The sequence below is a fragment of the Capra hircus genome, chromosome 2 (assembly GCF_001704415.2).
Source record: "Capra hircus breed San Clemente chromosome 2, ASM170441v1, whole genome shotgun sequence".
Classification (NCBI taxonomy): Eukaryota; Metazoa; Chordata; class Mammalia; order Artiodactyla; family Bovidae; genus Capra; species Capra hircus.
In genome coordinates this window covers 109,111,036-109,131,544 of record NC_030809.1, presented here as the reverse complement: position 1 = coordinate 109,131,544, position 20,509 = coordinate 109,111,036, and the positions used below count along the sequence as shown (strand labels likewise).

The window sequence follows — 20,509 nt, the reverse complement described above, 5'->3', positions numbered from 1 at the left end:
GGTTTTGGTGGTTTACATAATCTGCTAAGGCATTAAGGCTACCTCAGTCTAATGGCAACCTTGTTTAAATCATTTAACAAGTTTTCACCTTCAAGTTTCCTGCCCAGTGGAATATAGGCTACAGTATACCTTCTATAAAGAATTCCTTCTGTCAAGTGATACTTCTTGAGGACTTACTATGTGCAGACATGATATGTAATATGTCTCTAACTTTCAATCATCAATTACTAACCTCACCTCTTACTCCTTATAAGCCACCATTTATATCTTAAGAAATTTTTCTCTGGGAAGAGGAGAGACATTCTTTACCAGTATAACTGTTGGTAAGCACTCCCTTTCTGGTTCTTTCTCTTTCTTTCTCTTGCGTGTGCATGCACTTTACTGGCCATGCTCTGAGCTGTGAACTATTAAGGCTGAGTTTGCATGAGCTGAGTGTTTTTAATCCACTAAACTAATTAACAATTAGGTTAATCTAACACATTTTGTGATGCACAAAATCATTATTGGCTGCATGGTAATTGGGCCTAAATGGTAAGTAGTTCACATAAATGGCTGTAATTAGTATCACTTGTACATGGACAAAAACCACTCTCTGTGATCTATTAACAAAAAAAGATAAAAGGGAACTAAATGGTGCTGAAGTCTGCTCTTTCATGCCCCTTTCAAGTTTTAGGACTCGGTAATGAAAAAGTAACAGCAGTAATAGAGAGGAGCATCCTTTAGTGTATACAAGGTGTCAAGCACTGAGTAAAGTATTTAATATAATTACCATGTGTAATAGTCACAACTTCATTCTGTAACTGATGCCATTATGCCACCACTTAAAAATGAGATGGAGCCATGAGGTGAGAATTATATGCCAAGTAGCAGAGGGTGGGATTTGAGCCCAGATTTCTGTGATTCTGGGACCCGACTCATTAAGCACTGTTTTCCTGTTCCTGAATCTCTTCCAAAGGGCCACAGATTTCATTTTATTTATTTAATTGAAGTACAGTTGATTTACCATGTGTTAGTTTCAGGTGTATAGGAAAATGATTCAGTTATACATATATATATATTCTTTTTCAGATTCTTTTCCGCTATAGGTTATTATAAGATATTGAATGCATTGATAGTTCCCTGTGTAGGTCCTTGTTGTTTATCATTCTATATATCATAGTTTGCATCTGCTAGTCCCAAACTCCCAATTCATCCCTCCCCTACTCCCCTCTCCTTTGGTAACCACAAGTTTGCTTTCTGTGCACAGATCCCCTCTCCAGCATAGCACACCCACAGGTACACTGTTTCTCAGAGGCTTCCTTCGCCCACCTTCTTCCCACACTGACGTTTACAGGGCTAAAGAGTGTGATATTTGGAATGAGAGATGATGGTCTCCCAGGAGATGTGCTAGCTCCTGCAATGGTATTAGTGCTTGCAATGCAGGAGACCCAGATCAGATCCCTGGGCTGGGAGGATCCCCTGGAGAAGGGAGTGGCAACCCGCTCCAGTATTCTCATCTGGAGAATTCCATGGACAGAGGAGACTGGTGGTGGGCGGAGGGGGCGGGGAGTAAGAGTCAGACACAACTGAGCAACTAACACTTTTTCTTTCTGTCTGTCTCACTCACTCTTCACCTAAGAACCCTAAGAGAGATACTCACTTCAGGTAATGCTTGCAAACACCAGGCTGATCAAGGGTTTGACTTCAAACTTCAGTTTAGGCCACTAGTGAATTGGTCTAGACCAAGGGTCAGCAAACAATGGTCCACAAATCAAATCGAGACTGTGGCCTGTTTTTGTAAATGACATTTTATTGGAAGATAGGCACAGTCACTTTTTTCCTACTGTCTATGATTGCTTTTGTCCTACATAGCTGAGAAATTGAGTTGAATAACTGCTTCAGCCCATATGGCCTGAAAAGCCTAAAATCTTTACTAGGTACCTTATGGAAAATGTTTACCAACTCTTGAACTAGAACATGTGGAAAATTAAACCAAGAACAAGTACTGTTCTGTCTGTTCGTCTTATCACTTCCTATGTGGAATCTCACTTCTTTCATCTCCATCATCACTATTATTTCCATAGCTGTCTTTAATCATCTCTATACACATTATCATTTAATCCCTGTAAAAACTCCTTGATGTATATGCAGTCATTTCCCCCATGTTATCAACAATGAAATTAGGGCTTGAGAGATTAAGTAATCTGCCCATGGGAGGAATACCTGCCATAATTAAGGGAAAGGACAGATGGACAGATGGAGAACAGATGAAGAGAGAATGTTTGTCTCCATGCATAGCCTAGGGGATTCAGGAAGAAGTCAAGAAGCTGGCCCACAGCATCATGATGTATAGAATAGAGAGGATATTGGAGAGAGAGGAGACGGCTGACAGGCTCTGAGAAGCCCCATTGCCTGGCCATAAGGGAAAAAGAGAATGGGGAAGAATTTTGGGGCATTTTGTTCTGATGTGGTATAATCCATGGAAAGAGTCCAGCTATGGAACTACCACAGATTAGGATCACTTTATTACCTGAAAAAGACTACATTCAAGCAGGAGTCAGCCTTTATTTTAGCTCAGGAAATAACTCCAATCCTCAATAGATGGCGACCGAGGAAACAGCCTCCATGTGAGTCACGCGACAAACCATCATTCTTTGGTTGAAAGGGTAGAGAGAAAGAATCCTGTGCTCATCCTAGAGGCCAGCATGAGGAATTGGCTCTTCCTTTACAAAGAGTACTGATGAAAACAGTGCTGTTGGCTAGGAGCAACTGACCGTGATCAGGTAGCCTTCCCCTAACTTAGAGAGATGGCCAGGTTTATGAGTCAAAGGACGTCTTCCCCAGCTCTACGCAGGAAGCTGGCTACTCCACTTGTGTGCAGTAGCAGCAGATGAGCCTGAGAGCTGGACAAAACGTGAATGGAGAAAGTGAAAGTCACTCAGTCATGTCTGACTTTTGTGACCCCATGGACTGTATAGTCCATGGAATTCTCCAGGCCAGAATACTAGAGTCGGTAGCCTTTCCCTTCTCCAGGGAATTTTTCCAACCCAGGAATTGAACTGGGGTCTCCTGCATTGCAGGCAGATTCCTAACCAACTGAACTATCAGGGAAGCCCTTTATTCAAATAGTGCTCTACCACTTAATATACATTGAGACATTAAGAAAGTTAGGCAACCTCTATACACCTCTGTCTTCTTTATTATTTTAAGGATTAAATGAAATATTACAAGTAAAGCACTTAGAAACATACCTTATTATTATTGATATTATTACTGGTGGTAGCGGTATAACTGTGCATGCGTGAGTGCTAAGTAGCTTCAGTCGTGTCCAACCCTTTGCGACCCTATGGACTGCAGTCTGCCAGGATCCTGTGTCCATGGAATTCTCCAGGCAAGAATACTAGAGTCCTCCTCCATGGGATCTTCCCAACCTGGGGATCAAACCCTTGTCTCTTATGTCTACCTGCCTTGGCAGGTGGGTTTTTTACCACTAGTGTTACCTGGGAAACCAGGTATAGCAGTAGTTATCCTAAAAATTAGTTCACTGGTAGCAGGAATATAGCAGTAGCAGGAAGCACACACTGCACGTAACAAACACTAGGATATTCAAGCTAATAATAGTGTCTCTATTGTTTCAGCAACCCTTTCACCAGAAAACCATTGTAAGACTGTTTATATAATGAGTCAAATTCTTGCGCCATGACTCTAACCCACTCAGTGTCTATATGCTGCCTTACTTACACCTCTTCTGACCTAAAAGCATGTTATTCTTTGTAGAATAGTGATGTTCAATAAAAAATAATGTATTCTTTTAAATCATAACAGTAGAAAAATTGGCGATACTTTATAGTACAAAAGATATCCCTAGTGTTTCCAAAGAGTTATTTAGCTTTCAGACTCCCGCAGAAGGAACTTCCCTGGTGGTGAAATGAGTAGGAATCCACCTGCCAATGTAGGGGACATTGTTTCGCTCCCTGGTCCAGAAAGATTCCGCATGTTGAGGAGCAGCTAAGCCCATGCACCACAAATACCAGCCCACGCTCTAGAGCCCAGGAGCTGCAACTACTGAGCCCTCACAGCTAAAGCCTCTGCGCCACAAGAGAAGCCACTGCAACGAGAAGCCTGCATGTCAAATTGAAGAGACGCATCTAGAGAAAGCCTGCATGCAGCAATGAAGACCAAGTGCAACAAGGAACAAATTAATTAAAATAAATAAATTTTTTAAAAAGCTATGTTGTGAGCTGTCCCATGGAGAGGACCAAGTGTTAAGGTCTACATGTCTCTGACCAACAAAGACCTAAGGTGGTCTGTTCACAGCCATAAAAATTAAAAAAAAAAAAAAACTCCCATGAAAGAATATTTCTGAGAAAATTTTGACTTTACATGGATAGCCCAAATGACAATGAACACTATTTACAAACTGATGAAAACTATGTTTCTCTCTTTTTATTTCAGATTTTCCTCAGTGTCATAGTAGGAGCTTTAAATCTTGGCAATGCCTCTTCCTGTTTGGAAGCCTTTGCAGCTGGGCGTGCTGCAGCTGCCAGCATCTTTGAGACAATAGACCGGGTATGTAAAAGCCAAAAGTAGAGGCCTGCCGGGGTGCAGCCCTGGTGGATCCAAGGAATTTGAAGGGGAGATGGCGTCAGTGAGGAGAGATTTATTTATTTAGAAATATAAAGAGAGATTAGGAAAGAATAGTGTAGTAGGAAAATTAGTGGAGAAAAGAGGCTGAATAACTTGGTTTACGTGGAAAACCAATAAAACTCCAAGACAAGGAGTTTGCAACATCTACGTAGGCTACCAACACCCACTTGAATAGCGGAGGGTGTCCTGCCTTGGGCTCCCTCTCGCGTGGGTCTTAGAAGCCAGGGCAAATAAGTAGACACAGTGAGCCTCCACGCTCCAGATGGGAATTCAGCCAGAAAAGGGAGAAAAGAACGACATGGGGGAGCCAAGCATCGGTGCCAGACCCACAACTTTATTTTCAAAAGCAGCTTATATACCCCAAGTTGTACATAAAGAAATAATGGAATATGCAGAGTTATGCAGGGGCAGCAGTCCTGACCCTTATTGAGACCAGGTTTTCTTTTTGCATACCTTCCCATATACAAAAGGTCTTAGGTGGTTTTACATCATCTTCTGACCAGGGGGCCTGTTAGCATTTTTATGGCTCTTTTCCTAGATAAATGTCTATCAACCAGAAAACTCTTTTTCCCTTGAAGTGTTTTTTCTTTAATCTGCATCACCCCCAAAGTCCTAAATAAAGTTATATTCCTGTAGAACAAAGGTGCAGTGGGTTATAACAAAGAAAGTACTTAACTCAAAGATCTAATGTTGCTAATACCAGGGCTACTACCTGTTTTTTCTACATGCCAACTATATCAACAAATGAAAATTTGGCAGCAAGTATTGGCTCAACAAATGAAACCCTTAATCAGTCCTATTCTAATGATTTTGACTCCTCGGAAGCCCCTACATTCCTAGGATGTTTTAAGCTTTCTGTGCCTCTCATGATCAGGAGGCTGCAAACAATCACATGCGCAGCTGTTAAGAGTCTGGCAGGCAGGCTAGAAAGCCATCAGAGGGGTTTTTGGATTGAAACACTCTTATTATGCCCAGGAGACTTATTATCTAAAAGCTCTAAATTAACTTTTTCCAGAAAAAGGTGGTGAGGGGACAGCCCCCTGTTAATGTCAGAAGAGTAGGTGGAAAGCATAATGCAGTAAAGCAGGCAGACTCTGGTTTGGGGGCAGATGCATGAGCAGATCCAGCGAGGCTCCCTTAAGGCCTGACTCGCCTTTGCCTGTTGGGCCCCTTAACCTCATGACCTTTGCTGCAGGCGGGACTCCTCGTGCTGGCTCCCGGCAGAGGCCATTAGCAAGTTGAAGGTGGGGAGAGAAATGAACTCATGAAGAATTTATCCTCAGTGTTAAAAAATATGAGGAACTATCACAACGCCCTTAATTTAGCAATACTTAATAAGTACTGTCATGAGCCAGACCGCAGTATGAGATGGGAGTGCAAGAGTGAAATACAGCAAATAAGGCCCCTCCTCTCATATCATATGGGAAATAGGCATTGGCATATCCAAAGATAGGATAATATTAGACAGTGATAAGTACAATGGTGCCTCAGATGGTAAAGAATCCGCCTGCAATTTGGGAGACCTGGTTCAATCCTGGGTTGGGAAGATCCTCTGTAGGAGGGCATGGCAACCCACTTCAGTATTCTTGCCTGGAGAATTCCATGGATAGAAGAGCCTGGCGGGCAGCAGTCCATGTGGTTGCAAAGAGCTGGACGCAACTGAGCGACTAAGAAGCAGCAGCAAGACAGTAATGGAAATAAAACAGGTCACTGCGATAGCAGTTGGGGTAGGGGAAGGAGACTTTATATTGAGTGACAGTGATGCCACTTATGAACTGAGAACCAAAGCAGGTGAGTCAGCCATGCAAAAAAGTATTTGGGAGAGGAGTGATGCCTGGGAGGTAAGAGCAGGGAGCGTATTCATGGGAGAGACCTCCAGGTTGGAAAAGGGCTTGGTGAGTGCAAGGAACTAAAACAAAGTCAGTGTAACTGAACAGAGTGAGCAAGAAAGAAGATGGAGAGATGGGAAGCAGCCAGATCATACAGGACTTTAAGACCCAGTTCATAAGATCAGATTAACTTCTAAATGTGACAGAAAGTCTGCAGGCTTTGACCCTGGTAGCCTAGCTAAGATTTTCCTGATTAATCTATTGGAGCACAGTGGACGTCAAGATAGAAAGATCAAAATCCAAGCACATCTTCTCTGAGAAGACGCTCAGGACTGAGTCAGAAGCCCTGGAAATCCAGACGTGCATTGTGGGTCCCTACATTGATAGTGTTGGTGAGATTAGAATCTGCTGGAGGAAACTGTCCATCACTTTATCTGTTTTATATTTTGGGGTTTCATTTATTGGGCTATAGAAAGATAGTTGAAAACCTTGTAGAGAGATCCAAATTCTACCTCATTCTTGGCTTTGTTGTATGCTCAAATAAGAGGTGTCTAAAAGCCCCTTGAAAATATTACAAATAATTAAGGCATTTAAAAATTATTAGTTTTACTAGAGAATAAAGAAGGAGAAATAGATGACACTGTAGCCCCAGAAAGAGATAGGATGATGAGTTTGTCTCACGAGGGTAAGAGAAGAAAGAAGTTGACCCTGAGTGTTCTGGTAGCAGGAGATAACCCTCACTCTGGCCTGATTATCCACCATGGTTAAGGTCTGAATTAGGCTCACTACTAGCAGCCATGGAGGTGAAATTCAGCATGTCAGTTAAAAGTTGGTGGCATTTGGAGACACCACTTGAGAACAGTCAGTTAGTGTCAGTCATCATCTACATAGTCAAATGTAGGGTGCTACTGGGTCTTGACCACTTGAGACTCCTCTACTTCCTCAGTGAACAAACGTGTATCATCTGTCAAGTTAGGTAATGGTGACGATCACATAAAAGAAAAAACATTAAAACTCCTGTAGACTGTCTTTTGGGGTATCTCAATATTATAATACTCCATAATAATATCAATATATTACATACCAATATATTAATTAAAGATTAATACCATATATTATATTGTGATATTTTCACTATATAAAATATATCATAGTAATGTAAATACTAATTAAGTTAATGTGATAATGTTTTATACCAATTATATGATCAATGGCAGTTTTAATTATAATTAATTATACGTTATTTATGTAAATTTGGTTATATATAAATCTACATAATATACATAACATATAATATATTTTAATACAGTTATATACGATAGTAATTACACAGTAAACATCTCAACGTTAATTTCCCAATAAGTGTTAGTGAATATTATTACTATTATTAATACAATTTAATGTAGGAGCAGCTTATCTTTGGCAATGTTTAGCCTGATTACTGTTCTGTGTTATGAATAAATTCAAACTGAGATGGACAGTAAATGCATGTTATACATGCTATCGCTCTATCGCTTTTACATTCCACTTCAGAAACCCCTCATTGACTGTATGTCAGAAGATGGTTACAAGCTGGATCGAATTAAGGGTGAAATTGAATTCCATAATGTGACCTTCCACTATCCTTCCAGACCAGAGGTGAAGGTACGTGCCAATCTTTTTCCAGTTTTCTTCTTTGATGATCCATTTCCAGAGCCACAAATTATTTGTTTTTCTGAAGCGTGACTCATTTTCCAGGAAAAAGGCACAGAGGCATGTTTCTCTGGAAGTGTCCTCAGGTCTTGTTCCTTAGGCCACTAACCACATTCCTTGTGCTGATAATAATATACAAATCTCTTTGGTAGGAACAGTTTGGTAGCACATTCAGGTTAAGTCAGCTGAGTGACACTCTGTTGAAATGAGTGGCAGGTCCTGTCACTGTGAGAGCAAGCTAAACAAACTGCAAGGCAATCAGAACAATCCAGGACAGCTGTGCCAAGTATCTCTTTAGAGGCTGCAGAAGGTAGAACCCTGCATGGGTGGGATATGAAGTGGCAAAGGAAAGCTGCTCTCTGAAATATTTTACTTCCTATCCATGTTTACAAGGATCATTAGATCAGCCCTTAGAGGAAAGGTAATTTTGTAATCTTATAATCACTGTCTTGTACTATGCAATTGTTCTGGGCACAAGGTGACAAAAATTTACACTGTTCCCACACCTACTGAGCAAGTGTCTTTAAAGGCAATTTACCCTACAGGAAACTTAGAATCTACTTCTCTAAAAGAACTGGCTTTGGAAGGAAAGGAGACTTATTCCTCATTTTTAACAGAGTATCTTTAGCTAGGCTTTCTTTTCATTTATTTACTTTTAATTGAAAAATAGTTGATGCAAAATATTGTGCTTTCAGCTGTACTACAGAGCAATTAGATATTTGCATACATTATGAAATGATCACTGTGGTAAGTCTAGCTATCATCTGCCCCTATCCAGAATCATTACAATATTATTGACCATATTCCTTATGCTGTATATTATTTATTTACGTGCCTTATTTATTTTATAACTTCAGACTTCTACCTCCTTAACCCCCTCACATATTTCCCCCTCTGGCAATCACTCATTTGTTCTCTGTTTCTCTGAGTCTGTTTTCATTTTGTTTTGCTCGTTTGCTTATTTTATTTTTTAGATTCTACATATAAGTGAGATCATACAGTATTTGTCCTTCTCTGTCTGATATTTCACTTAGCATAATACTTTTTAGATTCATCCATGTTGTCACAAACACCAATATTTAATTTTTTATGTATGAGTAAATTCCTTTGTATGTGAGTATACATATGCATATATATACATGTATATATATTCATCAATAGATAAATGAGTATAGAAGATGTATATATATATATACCACATTTTATTTACTCATTCATCCATTGATCTATTTAGATTGCTTCCATATCTTGGCTATTGTAAATAATACTGCAAGGAACACTGGTATGCATGCATCTCTTCAAATTAATGTTTCTGTTTTTTTTCTGATAAATACACAGAAGTGAAATTTCGAGATCATTTGGCAGTTCCATTTTTAATATTTTGAGGAAACTTTGACTGTTTTCCATAGTTAGCTACCCTTCCTTAATATTTCTATTATCCCCACAGAGGTCATGGAAATGCAACTTAATTTTAATACTACATAGTTGTAACATAAGTAAATTCATATATATACACATGGAAACAAATATACATCATACATACATACTTCAGTTCAGTTCAGTTCAGTCGCTCAGTCGTGTCCGACTCTTTGCGACCCCATGAATCGCAGCACACCAGGCCTCCCTGTCCATCACCAACTCCCGGAGTTCACTCAGACTCACGTCCATCGAGTCCGTGATGCCATCCAGCCATCTCATCCTCTGTCGTCCCCTTCTCCTCCGGCCCCCAATCCCTCCCAGCTTCAGAGTCTTTTCCAATGAGTCAACTCTTCGCATGAGGTGACCAAAGTACTGGAGCTTCAGCTTTAGCATCATTCCTTCTAAAGAACACCCAGGGCTGGTCTCCTTCAGAGTGGACTGGTGGGATCTCCTTACTTATATATGTATATAAGATAGGTACATGTATATTCTGATATTTCTGAAGTATATTCTTGATTACAACACACATACATATATAAACATTAAATGTAAAAGTGCCTAGTGAAATATAAATAACAAGGTAGTACTTACTCAGTAAACATTTTTGAATAAATGGCTAAAAACTTACTTTATAATAATATCTGTTCAAAGACAGCTGTTCAACAAATACCAGTTGAACTGAAATACATTTATTTGATTTCTGTTTTATCCCCTGTTCTCAATGCCAGTAGTTTGCTTTAACAAAGTCTTCTACTGCTAAGTGACTTTCTCTCCTAAGCTAATTGGGACAGTCTCCTTGAGGTAAACTGACATGTCAGAAATGTTTTAAATTGGATTTGGGGACATAGTTTTCGAGGTTGGCCTGGCTTATTTACTTCAACAGTGTTACCACACGTCATTTTATTTGTTGGCTATGGCTATTGGTAGTGTGCTAAATGCTAAAACCACATCCTAGCACTGTTTACTAATTTTTCTGGTTCTTAGTGAAAATCAATGGCTGTTGCTATGAGGGTATAAGTAAACACATACACAGGGTCCTAACAAAGTGTTCTGACTTGTAGCCTAATTGATGATGATCTTTTCTTTTCTCTGCAGATTTTAAATAAACTTAACACAGTCATTAAGTCAGGGGAAGTGACAGCTGTGGTAGGATCCAGCGGAGCTGGGAAAAGCACAGCGCTGCAGCTCATTCAGCGATTCTATGATCCCACTGAAGGCATGGTGTGTATCTTCCAGAAACTTCTTAATACACGGGGATGTGGGCACGGATACTCAGTCGTGTCCAACTCCTTGCAATCTCATGGACTAGCCAGGCTCCTCTGCCCATGGAATTTTCGAGGCAAGAATATTGGAGTGGGGTGCCATTTCCTACTCCAGAGGATCTTTCTGACCCAGGGATGGAACCTGTGTCTTCTGCCTCTCCTGCATTGGCAGACAGATTCTCTATCAGTGAGCCCCCTGGGGATAGGAGATTGAAAATGGTGATATATTGGTCAAATACAAACACCTAGCAAACACTGACAGCACTTTGACATCTGCATAGTTCAGTTAATGATTTGTTTGGTTTGGTTTTTTGGCTGTAACCTGTGGTATGTGGGATCTTCCCAGGGATCAAAATCTGACTTAATAATTTTTTTTTTTTTTTTACTAAACCAAATGGACGATTTCTCTCCATTGTAGTTGTGTTCGATGAATAATCAGTCCATCTGCTCAGTGATGTAACTGAATGTACAGATACATTCAAAATGGTATTGCTGCCTTTTCAGTGAGGGAAAATTTCTATTTCTTTCTTTGTATTATAACAAAGTTGTTATTATTCCCTAAAGTTCTCCAAACACTAAGTATAAGAAAGCTTACATGGCCGGAATTAACAGAGAACAGCTCTTGATTGTTACTCTGAGATGTTAGGTCTAAAAATAATGACATTATTTTTGCAAACTACTTAGTCTCTTTCTCCTTGTGTTTGTCTGATTGTAAATATAGACTGAAATTTAAAAAATATTAATAATTGCTATTTATCACATATTATATGTCAAATACTTTATAGAGATCATTACTTATTTTCACAGCAACTTCCAAAGATAAATATTCCCATTTTACAAATGAGGAAGCAACTCTCAGAGAAATTGAGAGTTGCCCCAGATTTGAACCCAGATCTGTTGAATGTCAAAGACTATGCTCTTTTCACTCTGCCTCGTAATCATTCTTGTTAATATCTCCTTGATGCCTTGAGATAGAATCATTTGACAGTATATTAAATGACTTCTTCCATGCAATGAGCTCTATATAATGCAGGTACTGTCAGAGTGACATGTCAAATGTGATAAGGTTTTCTTCTTTCACAGATGCTTTACTCTCTGATTGGGTATTCTTTGCTACATACCACTATAATTATACTCTGAATATATAGATATCATGTTTTTTATATAAAATGTTTATATTTTTGCTGATAGTAATGTTTATTTACTTATCCCATTTATAGTTTCAATTGCATTTGAACACCTGAGTGTCATTTGATGAATCAGGCCAGAAAGTAAGATTTTGTTTTAAAACATACACATATATGCAAGATAGAGACCACTGGTCATTTTCTTTGTATCTTTTCAAGTTCATTTTGGCTTCAGATCAAAAGATAGAAATATTTAAAATATGATGAATAACTGACTGTACTTTTCATTGAGAAATTAAAACTTTTTTCTATTCTTGGGCCAATCGAGTTAAACTGAGTAACCTTTATATCAATTGTGTTTCTACGATGAATTGTCCTACAGCTATACTTGATTTCAACTTATATTGTCATCCTTATATTAACAAATACATTATCAGAGGAATTGTTTTACACAGTCTTGTGGGTCTCGTTTTTTCTCCTCATAGATCAAGTACAGCACAGTATTAGTATTCAGAATCTTGAAGGATTCCAAGAGGAGTGATGTTGTGGTTTTTGTTCTCTAGGTGACCTTGGATGGCCATGACATTCGCTCTCTTAACATCCAGTGGCTCAGAGCTCAGATTGGGATAGTGGAGCAAGAGCCTGTTCTGTTTTCCACCACCATTGCAGAGAACATTCGCTATGGCAGAAAAGATGCAACGATGGAAGATATAGTCCGAGCAGCCAAGGAAGCCAATGCCTACAACTTCATCATGGACCTACCACAGGTACCCCAGCCTCTCATTCCAGAGGGAAACCCAGAATTCATAGAGGGAAAAAATTACATAGTGATATGCATTGCTTTTCATTCGCATTCTAAATTATCAATGTCACGTTTTCATTTTGTGCCTGGAAATGTACTTTGAATTCCCCTCTTTGTCTGAAAATATGTTGTGGTTAATACATTAAAATCTACCAAATGGCAGCACCTTCTTTTAGAAGCTGGCTTTAACATAGATACAGTTTCCTTATTCCACCTATTTAAACATTTGTCTAAGCAGATGATAAATTTGTCGTGTGGTAGTAACTTTCACAATGCTCTTTTGATGTCTGCAACTGTTACTGTTCTCAAATTTTCTGGTGTTTGGGCTGCTAATACTGTGTCTTCAGTGCTGTGTCTCACATACTCAAAATTTCCTCATTTATCTTCATTTTTTATGATAGCAATGACAAAAACCAACTCAGTATTATACTTGTATGGATTTCTTGGCCAATGGTCTGCTAAATCAAAGAAGAATTATTATTACTATTTACCACATATATAGTGCTCACTACCGGAGAAGGCAATGGCAACCCACTCCAGTACTCTTGCCTGGAAAATCCCATGGAAGGAGGAGCCTGGTGGGCTACAGTCCATGGGGGCACAAAGAGTCGGACACGGCTGAGTGATTTCACTTTCACTTTTTGCGTTCATGCACTGGAGGAGGAAATGGCAACCCACTCCAGTGTTCTTGCCTGGAGAATCCCAGGGACGGAGGAGCCTGGTGGGCTGCCGTCTACGGGGTCGCACAGAGTCGGACACGACTGAAGCGACTTAGCAGCAGCATCAGTGCTTACTACATATCAGGCACTTTTCTAAGCACTTCACATCTATTAGTTCATTTAACTCTCCCAATCATCCTGTCAGGCAGCTATATTATTATCTCCATCTACAGATGGAGAATTGAGGTTCCAAGAGGTCAAATCACTTGCTCAAGGCAAGGTTCTCATCCAAGGTGGTCCTGGTTCCACAGTCTGTGCTCTAGAATATGTCCTTCTCAGCCTTCCAAAATGCTTGCATGAATAGGATTGTAGCTGTGTATATGACATAGTCTAGTGGTTAAACAATATAAAGCTTCAGAATCAGACTGCCTCCGGACAAATCCCACCTTCTGCACTTTTAAGATTTATGAACTTGGACAAGTTACTTTATCCCCTCAGACTACAACATTACTTTATCCATCCATTAAGGAGAATAGCAGTACCTGCCTCATGGCATATTAGTCAGGACTAAATGAGATGATATGTGTAAAGAGTTCAGATCCACGCTTTCTACATGGTAAATTCTCAACTCATTTTGCTAATATAAGTGAGATAAGAGACTGACCACATTGCCCCCTTGTGAGATTTCAGTGTAATACTGGGCATGCAAGATAGTAACTCTTCGCTGTTCATGGTAGTGATTATAAAGCTACTTTGATCTTTCATTCATAATATATAGACAACTTTAGTGTCGTGTTTTTCTGTGTTGTCTGGCTAGAAGAAAGAAGACAAGGAATTGACATATGCTCTAATCCTCTAAGATGGATTTTCAGGATGCTGATTAACTTTTATCGTGGTGGAAACATTTTACTTGAAGTTGAGCTAAAAAGAAACAGTTTTATCATCCAGAATAAAAGAATAAATCAATATCTTTATTTTACACACAAATATTGATTAGATAATAACCTGTTTCAGGAAAGGGTTGTTTTTTTTGTTTTTTTTTTTTAAGTGAAAGATGGATGTGTGAAAACTCCTGCTTGAGGAGGAAGCTAGAAAGGACCTTTGTAATGAATGGATCACTGTCAGGATCCATCAAATTCTTGCTCTTCATCATTGATGTTGCTTTGTAATGAATGGGTCACTGTCAGGATCCATCAAATTCTTGCTCTTCATCACTGATGCTGTTGATGTTGCTTTCTTCCTAGCAATTTGACACTCTTGTTGGAGAAGGAGGAGGCCAGATGAGTGGCGGGCAGAAACAAAGAATAGCCATCGCCAGAGCCCTTGTTCGAAACCCAAAGATCCTGCTTTTGGACATGGCCACCTCGGCTCTGGACAATGAGAGTGAAGCCGTGGTGCAAGAGGCACTGAGTAAGGTTTGTTGAGAGTCTAAGTTCCTTTCATAAGTCTGTGTGGAAATTCTTGTGTTGTAGGAAAGGCCTCTGTGAAGAGAGGAGAAAGAGAGACAGAGAGAGACGGAGAGAAGGACTATATGGGCCATTGTATCTTTTTGGAAAATATTGGCTCACCACAATGTTCCTCAGAGTTGAACAGAAGACATATGATTTGCTTCTAAAGGTGGCACATGTAAAATTTGTTACGTCTAACTCACAATATGTGATTTTAAAAATTTACATTTTGGGTGTAAGATGTCAATTAATAGCAGCACCTGGAGCAACGCGTGATGTGCTTATTAGCCACAAGAAAGTACGCTGATATTTTCTAACGTCTGTTTAGCCTATTTAGGAATCTTCTTAGGGATCGAGCCTCTGCCTTACTTGTGGATTCTGAGACAGTCCAAATGGCACTGTCAGCTTTGTCTTACAGTCTGACTCAGTGCACTGTACATTCTCACAGGTTCAGCATGGGCACACAATCATTTCTGTCGCTCATCGCCTATCTACAATCAGAACTGCCGACGTCATTATCGGTTTTGAACATGGTACAGCAGTGGAAAGAGGCACCCATGAAGAACTGTTGGAAAGGAAAGGCGTTTACTTCACTCTAATAACTCTGCAAAGTCAAGGAGACCAAGCCTTTAATGAAAAAGACATAAAAGGCAAGTGCCCTTTCAGTTATGCTTATACATTATGTTGAATAATTAGCATATATGATGTTTTTGGATTTCTATGCATTTTAATACATAGTGTCTTAGTTGTTCTCCTCAAAGCCCTGGGGGACATTACATAGATGATAAAGGAAAGAACAGACACTCAGGAGGTTTAGTTATTGATAAGTCATAGTGCTAAAACCCAGGTCTCCTGCGGAAGAAACTTCAATTCCATCTCCTTTTTCCCCCTCACACTTTGCAAATAAGAGAGTCTTCCTAGAATGTCCTGCACTCAGCATGAGCTCTCTTCTTATTGGTTGAGTGAATTAAACAATGACTAAAAAGTTTTATGCATATTTTCATTAGTGTAGGTAGATGCTTCAGGTCCTAATGTACTTGCTCCTTTTCAATCTGAATTTTCTTTTTTTTTTTTTGGCCACATCATGTGACATGTAGGATCCAATTATCTGACAAAGGATCAAACCCATGCCCCCTGCAGTGGAAGCATGGAGTCTTAACCTCTGGATTTGGTGGTTTACCTAAACCTATGTTAAGCATCTATTACAAACTTTCTCTCCCATATCAAATCTGGATTTGTTAACACTATTGGGTAAAATGACTGTATACATTGAACATGTGATTTATTCTGAAAAGATTTTTTTTCTTAATTTGGTTCATCTACTTTTTTTTTTTTTTTTTGCCACCTCTAGTGGAAATAGATGGGGAAACAGTGGAAACAGTGTCAGACTTTATTTTTTTGGGCTCCAAATTCACCACAGATGGTGACTGCAGCCATGAAATTAAAAGACGCTTACTCCTTGGAAGAAAAGTTATGACTAACCTAGATAGCATATTCAAAAGCAGAGACATTACTTTGCCCACTAAGGTCCATCTAGCCAAGGCTATGGTTTTTCCTGTGGTCATGCATGGATGTGAGAGTTGGACTGTGAAGAAGGCTGAGAGCCGAAGAGTTGATGCTTTTGAACTGTGGTGTTGGAGGAGACTCTTGAGAGTCCCTTGGACTGCAAGGAGATCCAACCAGTCAATTCTGAAGGAGATCAACCCTGGGATTTCTTTGGAGGGAATGATGCTGAAGCTGAAACTCCAGTATTTTGGCCACCTCATGCGAAGAGTTGACTTATTAGAAAAGACTCTGATGCTGGGAGGGGTTGGGGGCAGTAGGAGAAAGGGACAACAGAGGATGAGATGGCTGGATGGCATCACGGACTCGATGGACATGAGTCTGAGTGAACTCCGGGAGATGATGATGAACAGGGAGGCCTGGTGTGCTGCGATTCATGGGGTCGCAAAGAGTCGGACACGACTGAGCGACTGAACTGAACTGAACTGAGTGGATTTCTCAGACTTCCTTGGTGGCTCAGACAGCAAAGAACCTGCCTGCAATGCAAGAGGCCTGGGTTTGATCCCTAGGTTCGGAAGATCTCCTGAAGAAGGGAATGGCAACCCACTCCAGTATTCTTGCTGGAGAATTCCATGGCTACAGTCCATGGTGTCAAAAAGAGCTGGACACAATTGAGCAACTAATGCTCTCACTTTTTCTTTTCAGTAGGTTTCCCACAAGATTTTTCTGTCGTTCATATCAGCTATAGCTATAGGTATCTATTTCTGTGGTGATAACACATAGGCTGCCATATAATTCAAAAGATTCAATCCTGCTGAGTATTTTTAATTTTTTTATTGTTAGGATGTGCTGGACAAATGTTAGCTTTTAGTTATTGCAATAAAGTTAACAGGTTGTTTGAGATCAGACACAGTAACGATATGCTATGCAAATATAGTAAATAATCTTATTTTGCTTTGATTCTGCTTATTGTATACACTAAGGGATCACTCATGTTGTATTGAATAGGAAAAGATGAAACCGAAGATGCCTTACTTGAGAGAAAACAGACCTTTAGCAGAGGGAGCTACCAGGCTAGCTTAAGGTAAGCTCAGGCATCGGGGCAGATTTTAAAGTTTTCAGATGCTTTCAGGAACCCTCTGCAGCTAAGATCTTCTGGCAATATCTCAGGTACACTTGGAAAGCCCTTACACACAGCCCCAGGTCCTGTGTAATATGAACATGCAAATGAATCGTAGGTTGCCATACTGACATTTCTGTCTCCAACCCATAGAGGTTTTCAAAATTTGGCTTCTCATTTTATTGAGGGTAGGGGGTCATGATAAAGACACTCTGTAGTTTAAATGTTGTTTATTGAGCTTAGAAAGGGGATTTTTAAAAATCTGTGTTTAGACTTGTCTCCCAGAGTTAACTGTGGTATGAAGCACTGTCTTAAATGGAAGTCAAATTCATGCCTTTAGCTCCATTCTTTAACCTACTGAGCTGCAATTGAATTACAAATATTTCTGTTCCCAGAGTTCCCCATCCAAGGTCAAATCATTCTTTAACTAGATGAAATATGAGATGTGTCACCTAACACTTAAAGCATATTTTCCTAAACATGAACTTTTTTTTTCTGGGTCAATCTGTGGGTGTTGACTTCCAAAGAATATTTTTGGAGCATGCTGTAGCAAGACTGTAAATTTAATCTTTCATTCTGGTTTAAAAGTTTAAAAAAAAATAGTTCCATTAAATGTTAAAGGTCTGTATATTAAGAAAAATTCTGCCCAGGGGTATTTGCGTGTATTTATGAAAATGTTACTCAAGATCTTTTTTCCTTAAGTTCGGAGACTATTTGTAGGCAGTAGACTGACATTTCTCTACCTTGTCCCTTATCATTTCTAGGATATTTGATTCAAGGCTGTGCTCTAAACAAAGGCTCAATTTATGACTTGCTCATTCAAGATAGCTAATTGTTTATTGAAAAATGGTTAAACAGGCTTAAAATATAATATTCAAGAAACAACTCCAAGTAGTTCAAACACAGATTTGTTTACTTTTAATATTAAAAAACTAGTTAACTGGGTTTTATGCTTAGGGGTTTTATTTTTCCTTTTAAGAACAGGTCTATTCAGAAAATTTCAAGAAATGCTAGTTTCATTGAATTTTTTCAGGTAATAAACAATAGTTCAAATGTAAAAGCTATAAAAATTTCCAAAATTGTTGGGTAATTTTTAAGGACATCTGGCATGAATTATTTCACCATTTTTTTTCTGATTGGAAGGAAAAAAATTATAAAGGTCATCAGAATCACAGTTTGAAGATATCAACTAACTTCTTAAACCCAGAAAATGACTAGGCATCTCTTTTGATCACTAAGTTAAAGGTTGCAAAGAGGAATGTATCTCATGGTGAGGTCAAAAGAAAATAAATAGTTTCTTAATTTTTCAGATGAACAGAATTTTTCCCATTCTAAGTAGTTTACTTAACAGTTTGCTATTAGGCCCAGATAACTGTTTTAATATAAACATTTCTTATTTGGCTATTAGTTCTTACAAATTCTTCATTTTGGTGACTAGGGAGAAAAGCCGAGAAATACAACCTGTACACAGAAAGTAGCTATTAACCTCCTCCAGAGAAAGATTTATAGGTCTGAGTAAGAAAGTCTGTTAAAAATATCTTATTGTGTATGCTGACAGATTTTTTTTTTTTAAGAGGACTAATTGAAATGTTAATTTGTGTCTTATTTCCTCGGTCTGATTCCTAAGTCTCTCTTTGGTAATATATTTTAGATTCAAGAACAGTTTCCATGGATGAGAATAATTTCCTAAATAATAATGTTGAGAGAGTGAGAACATATATTCCCAAATTAGCTGTTTTTGTTTCCCATGAGAAGTGGTACACAGCTTCTGAGGAAGGGAGGGGCAGCCGTTGCAGGTTCTACAAAGGGGAGTGACAGAATTCTAATGCTGGTGTTCATGGTAGACCAGAGCGGGCGGGTCGGGCCCCTGCCTCGCACCCTTACTGTTCATGGTCTCCTTGGGGCAGCTTATGCTAGACAGGTAGAATGCTGGATGAATGGGCAACAGGGAACGAGAGAAAGAGAGATTTAAGAAACATAAGATTAAAGTAGTAGAGGGGATAAGGATTGATGTCTTCCCTGCTCAGAACTGGGAGGTAGTCAACTATATTGTGATGCCCTCTTCTTCTCCACATACTGCTTGTCTGCCAATGCTCTGAGTGTCTTTTTTAGGCCCATAACCTTCAGTCTCAGCCCTCTCTTGCACTCAGCTCTCTCTAGCTGACACACAGCTATCCCTCACACCTTTAGGAGTTGAGCTCTTGACCTCAGTTACCTAACTTAAAGAAATGACTCTATTGCTGCAGAGTTTCAGGCCACATGGGATGGGCTTGGGTGTCCCAGAAGCCAGTTTGGTAGCAGGAAGTCTGAGTGGGGTGTGGTTTCATGCCTGATCACAATGAGAGTTTGAGCAAGAGCGAGAGGGAGGGCTTGACAGAAATGCACCTGTTGAACCTGGTGACTAAGAGGATCAAGATGCCATCAAATGAACGTGGGAATAAGTGAGGGTCATGAAGTTGATGCACGGCTGTCTTCTCAGGGATAGGCGAGCATCTGTAATAGGCAGGTGCCACCTTGGTGTTCTAGTCTAGCTTAACCTGAATACCAGAGAAGGCAATGGCAAGCCATTCCAGTACTGTTGCCTAGAAAATCTCATGGACGGAGGAGCCTGGTAGGCTGCAGTCCATGGGGTCGCCACTAGTCAGACACAACTGAGCAACTTCACTTTCACTTTTCACTTTCACGCGTTGGAGAAGGAAATGCAACCTACTCCAGTGTTCTTGCCTGGAGAATCCCAGGGATGGCAGATCCTGGTCGGCTGCCGCCTATGGGGTCGCACAGAGTCGGACACGACTGAAGCGACTTAGCAGCAGCAGCAACCTGAATACAGATGATAGGAGACTTATGAATAACACCATCCGGATCGCACTACCACAGCTGATGCAGATCTCCTGGTCACTACAATCTCCCTCTTTACACGGTATTTCTTCGAGCTAAGTGCTTTGAGAATGTAACTTCCATCCTTTCAAGTCTTCAGGATTACCTTTACCACTTAGCAGTCTATTTGCAAATGGCTAAAAAC

General features: G+C 39.7%; 1 protein-coding gene across 7 annotated transcripts in view; it reads left to right on the top strand.

The window, feature by feature from the left end:
- The window catches only part of ABCB11 (ATP binding cassette subfamily B member 11), a 101,258-nt gene that overhangs the window by 42,845 nt on the left and 37,904 nt on the right, over window positions 1–20,509 (top strand). For all 7 annotated transcript variants that reach the window (XM_013969124.2, XM_013969135.2, XM_013969127.2 and 4 more), the window contains 7 exons: window positions 4,435–4,548; window positions 7,989–8,099; window positions 10,662–10,787; window positions 12,519–12,722; window positions 14,661–14,831; window positions 15,313–15,514; window positions 17,376–17,451. In XM_013969124.2, the coding sequence (XP_013824578.2) occupies window positions 4,435–4,548; window positions 7,989–8,099; window positions 10,662–10,787; window positions 12,519–12,722; window positions 14,661–14,831; window positions 15,313–15,514; window positions 17,376–17,451 (1,004 nt within the window). The remainder of the gene's footprint in view (window positions 1–4,434; window positions 4,549–7,988; window positions 8,100–10,661; window positions 10,788–12,518; window positions 12,723–14,660; window positions 14,832–15,312; window positions 15,515–17,375; window positions 17,452–20,509) is intronic.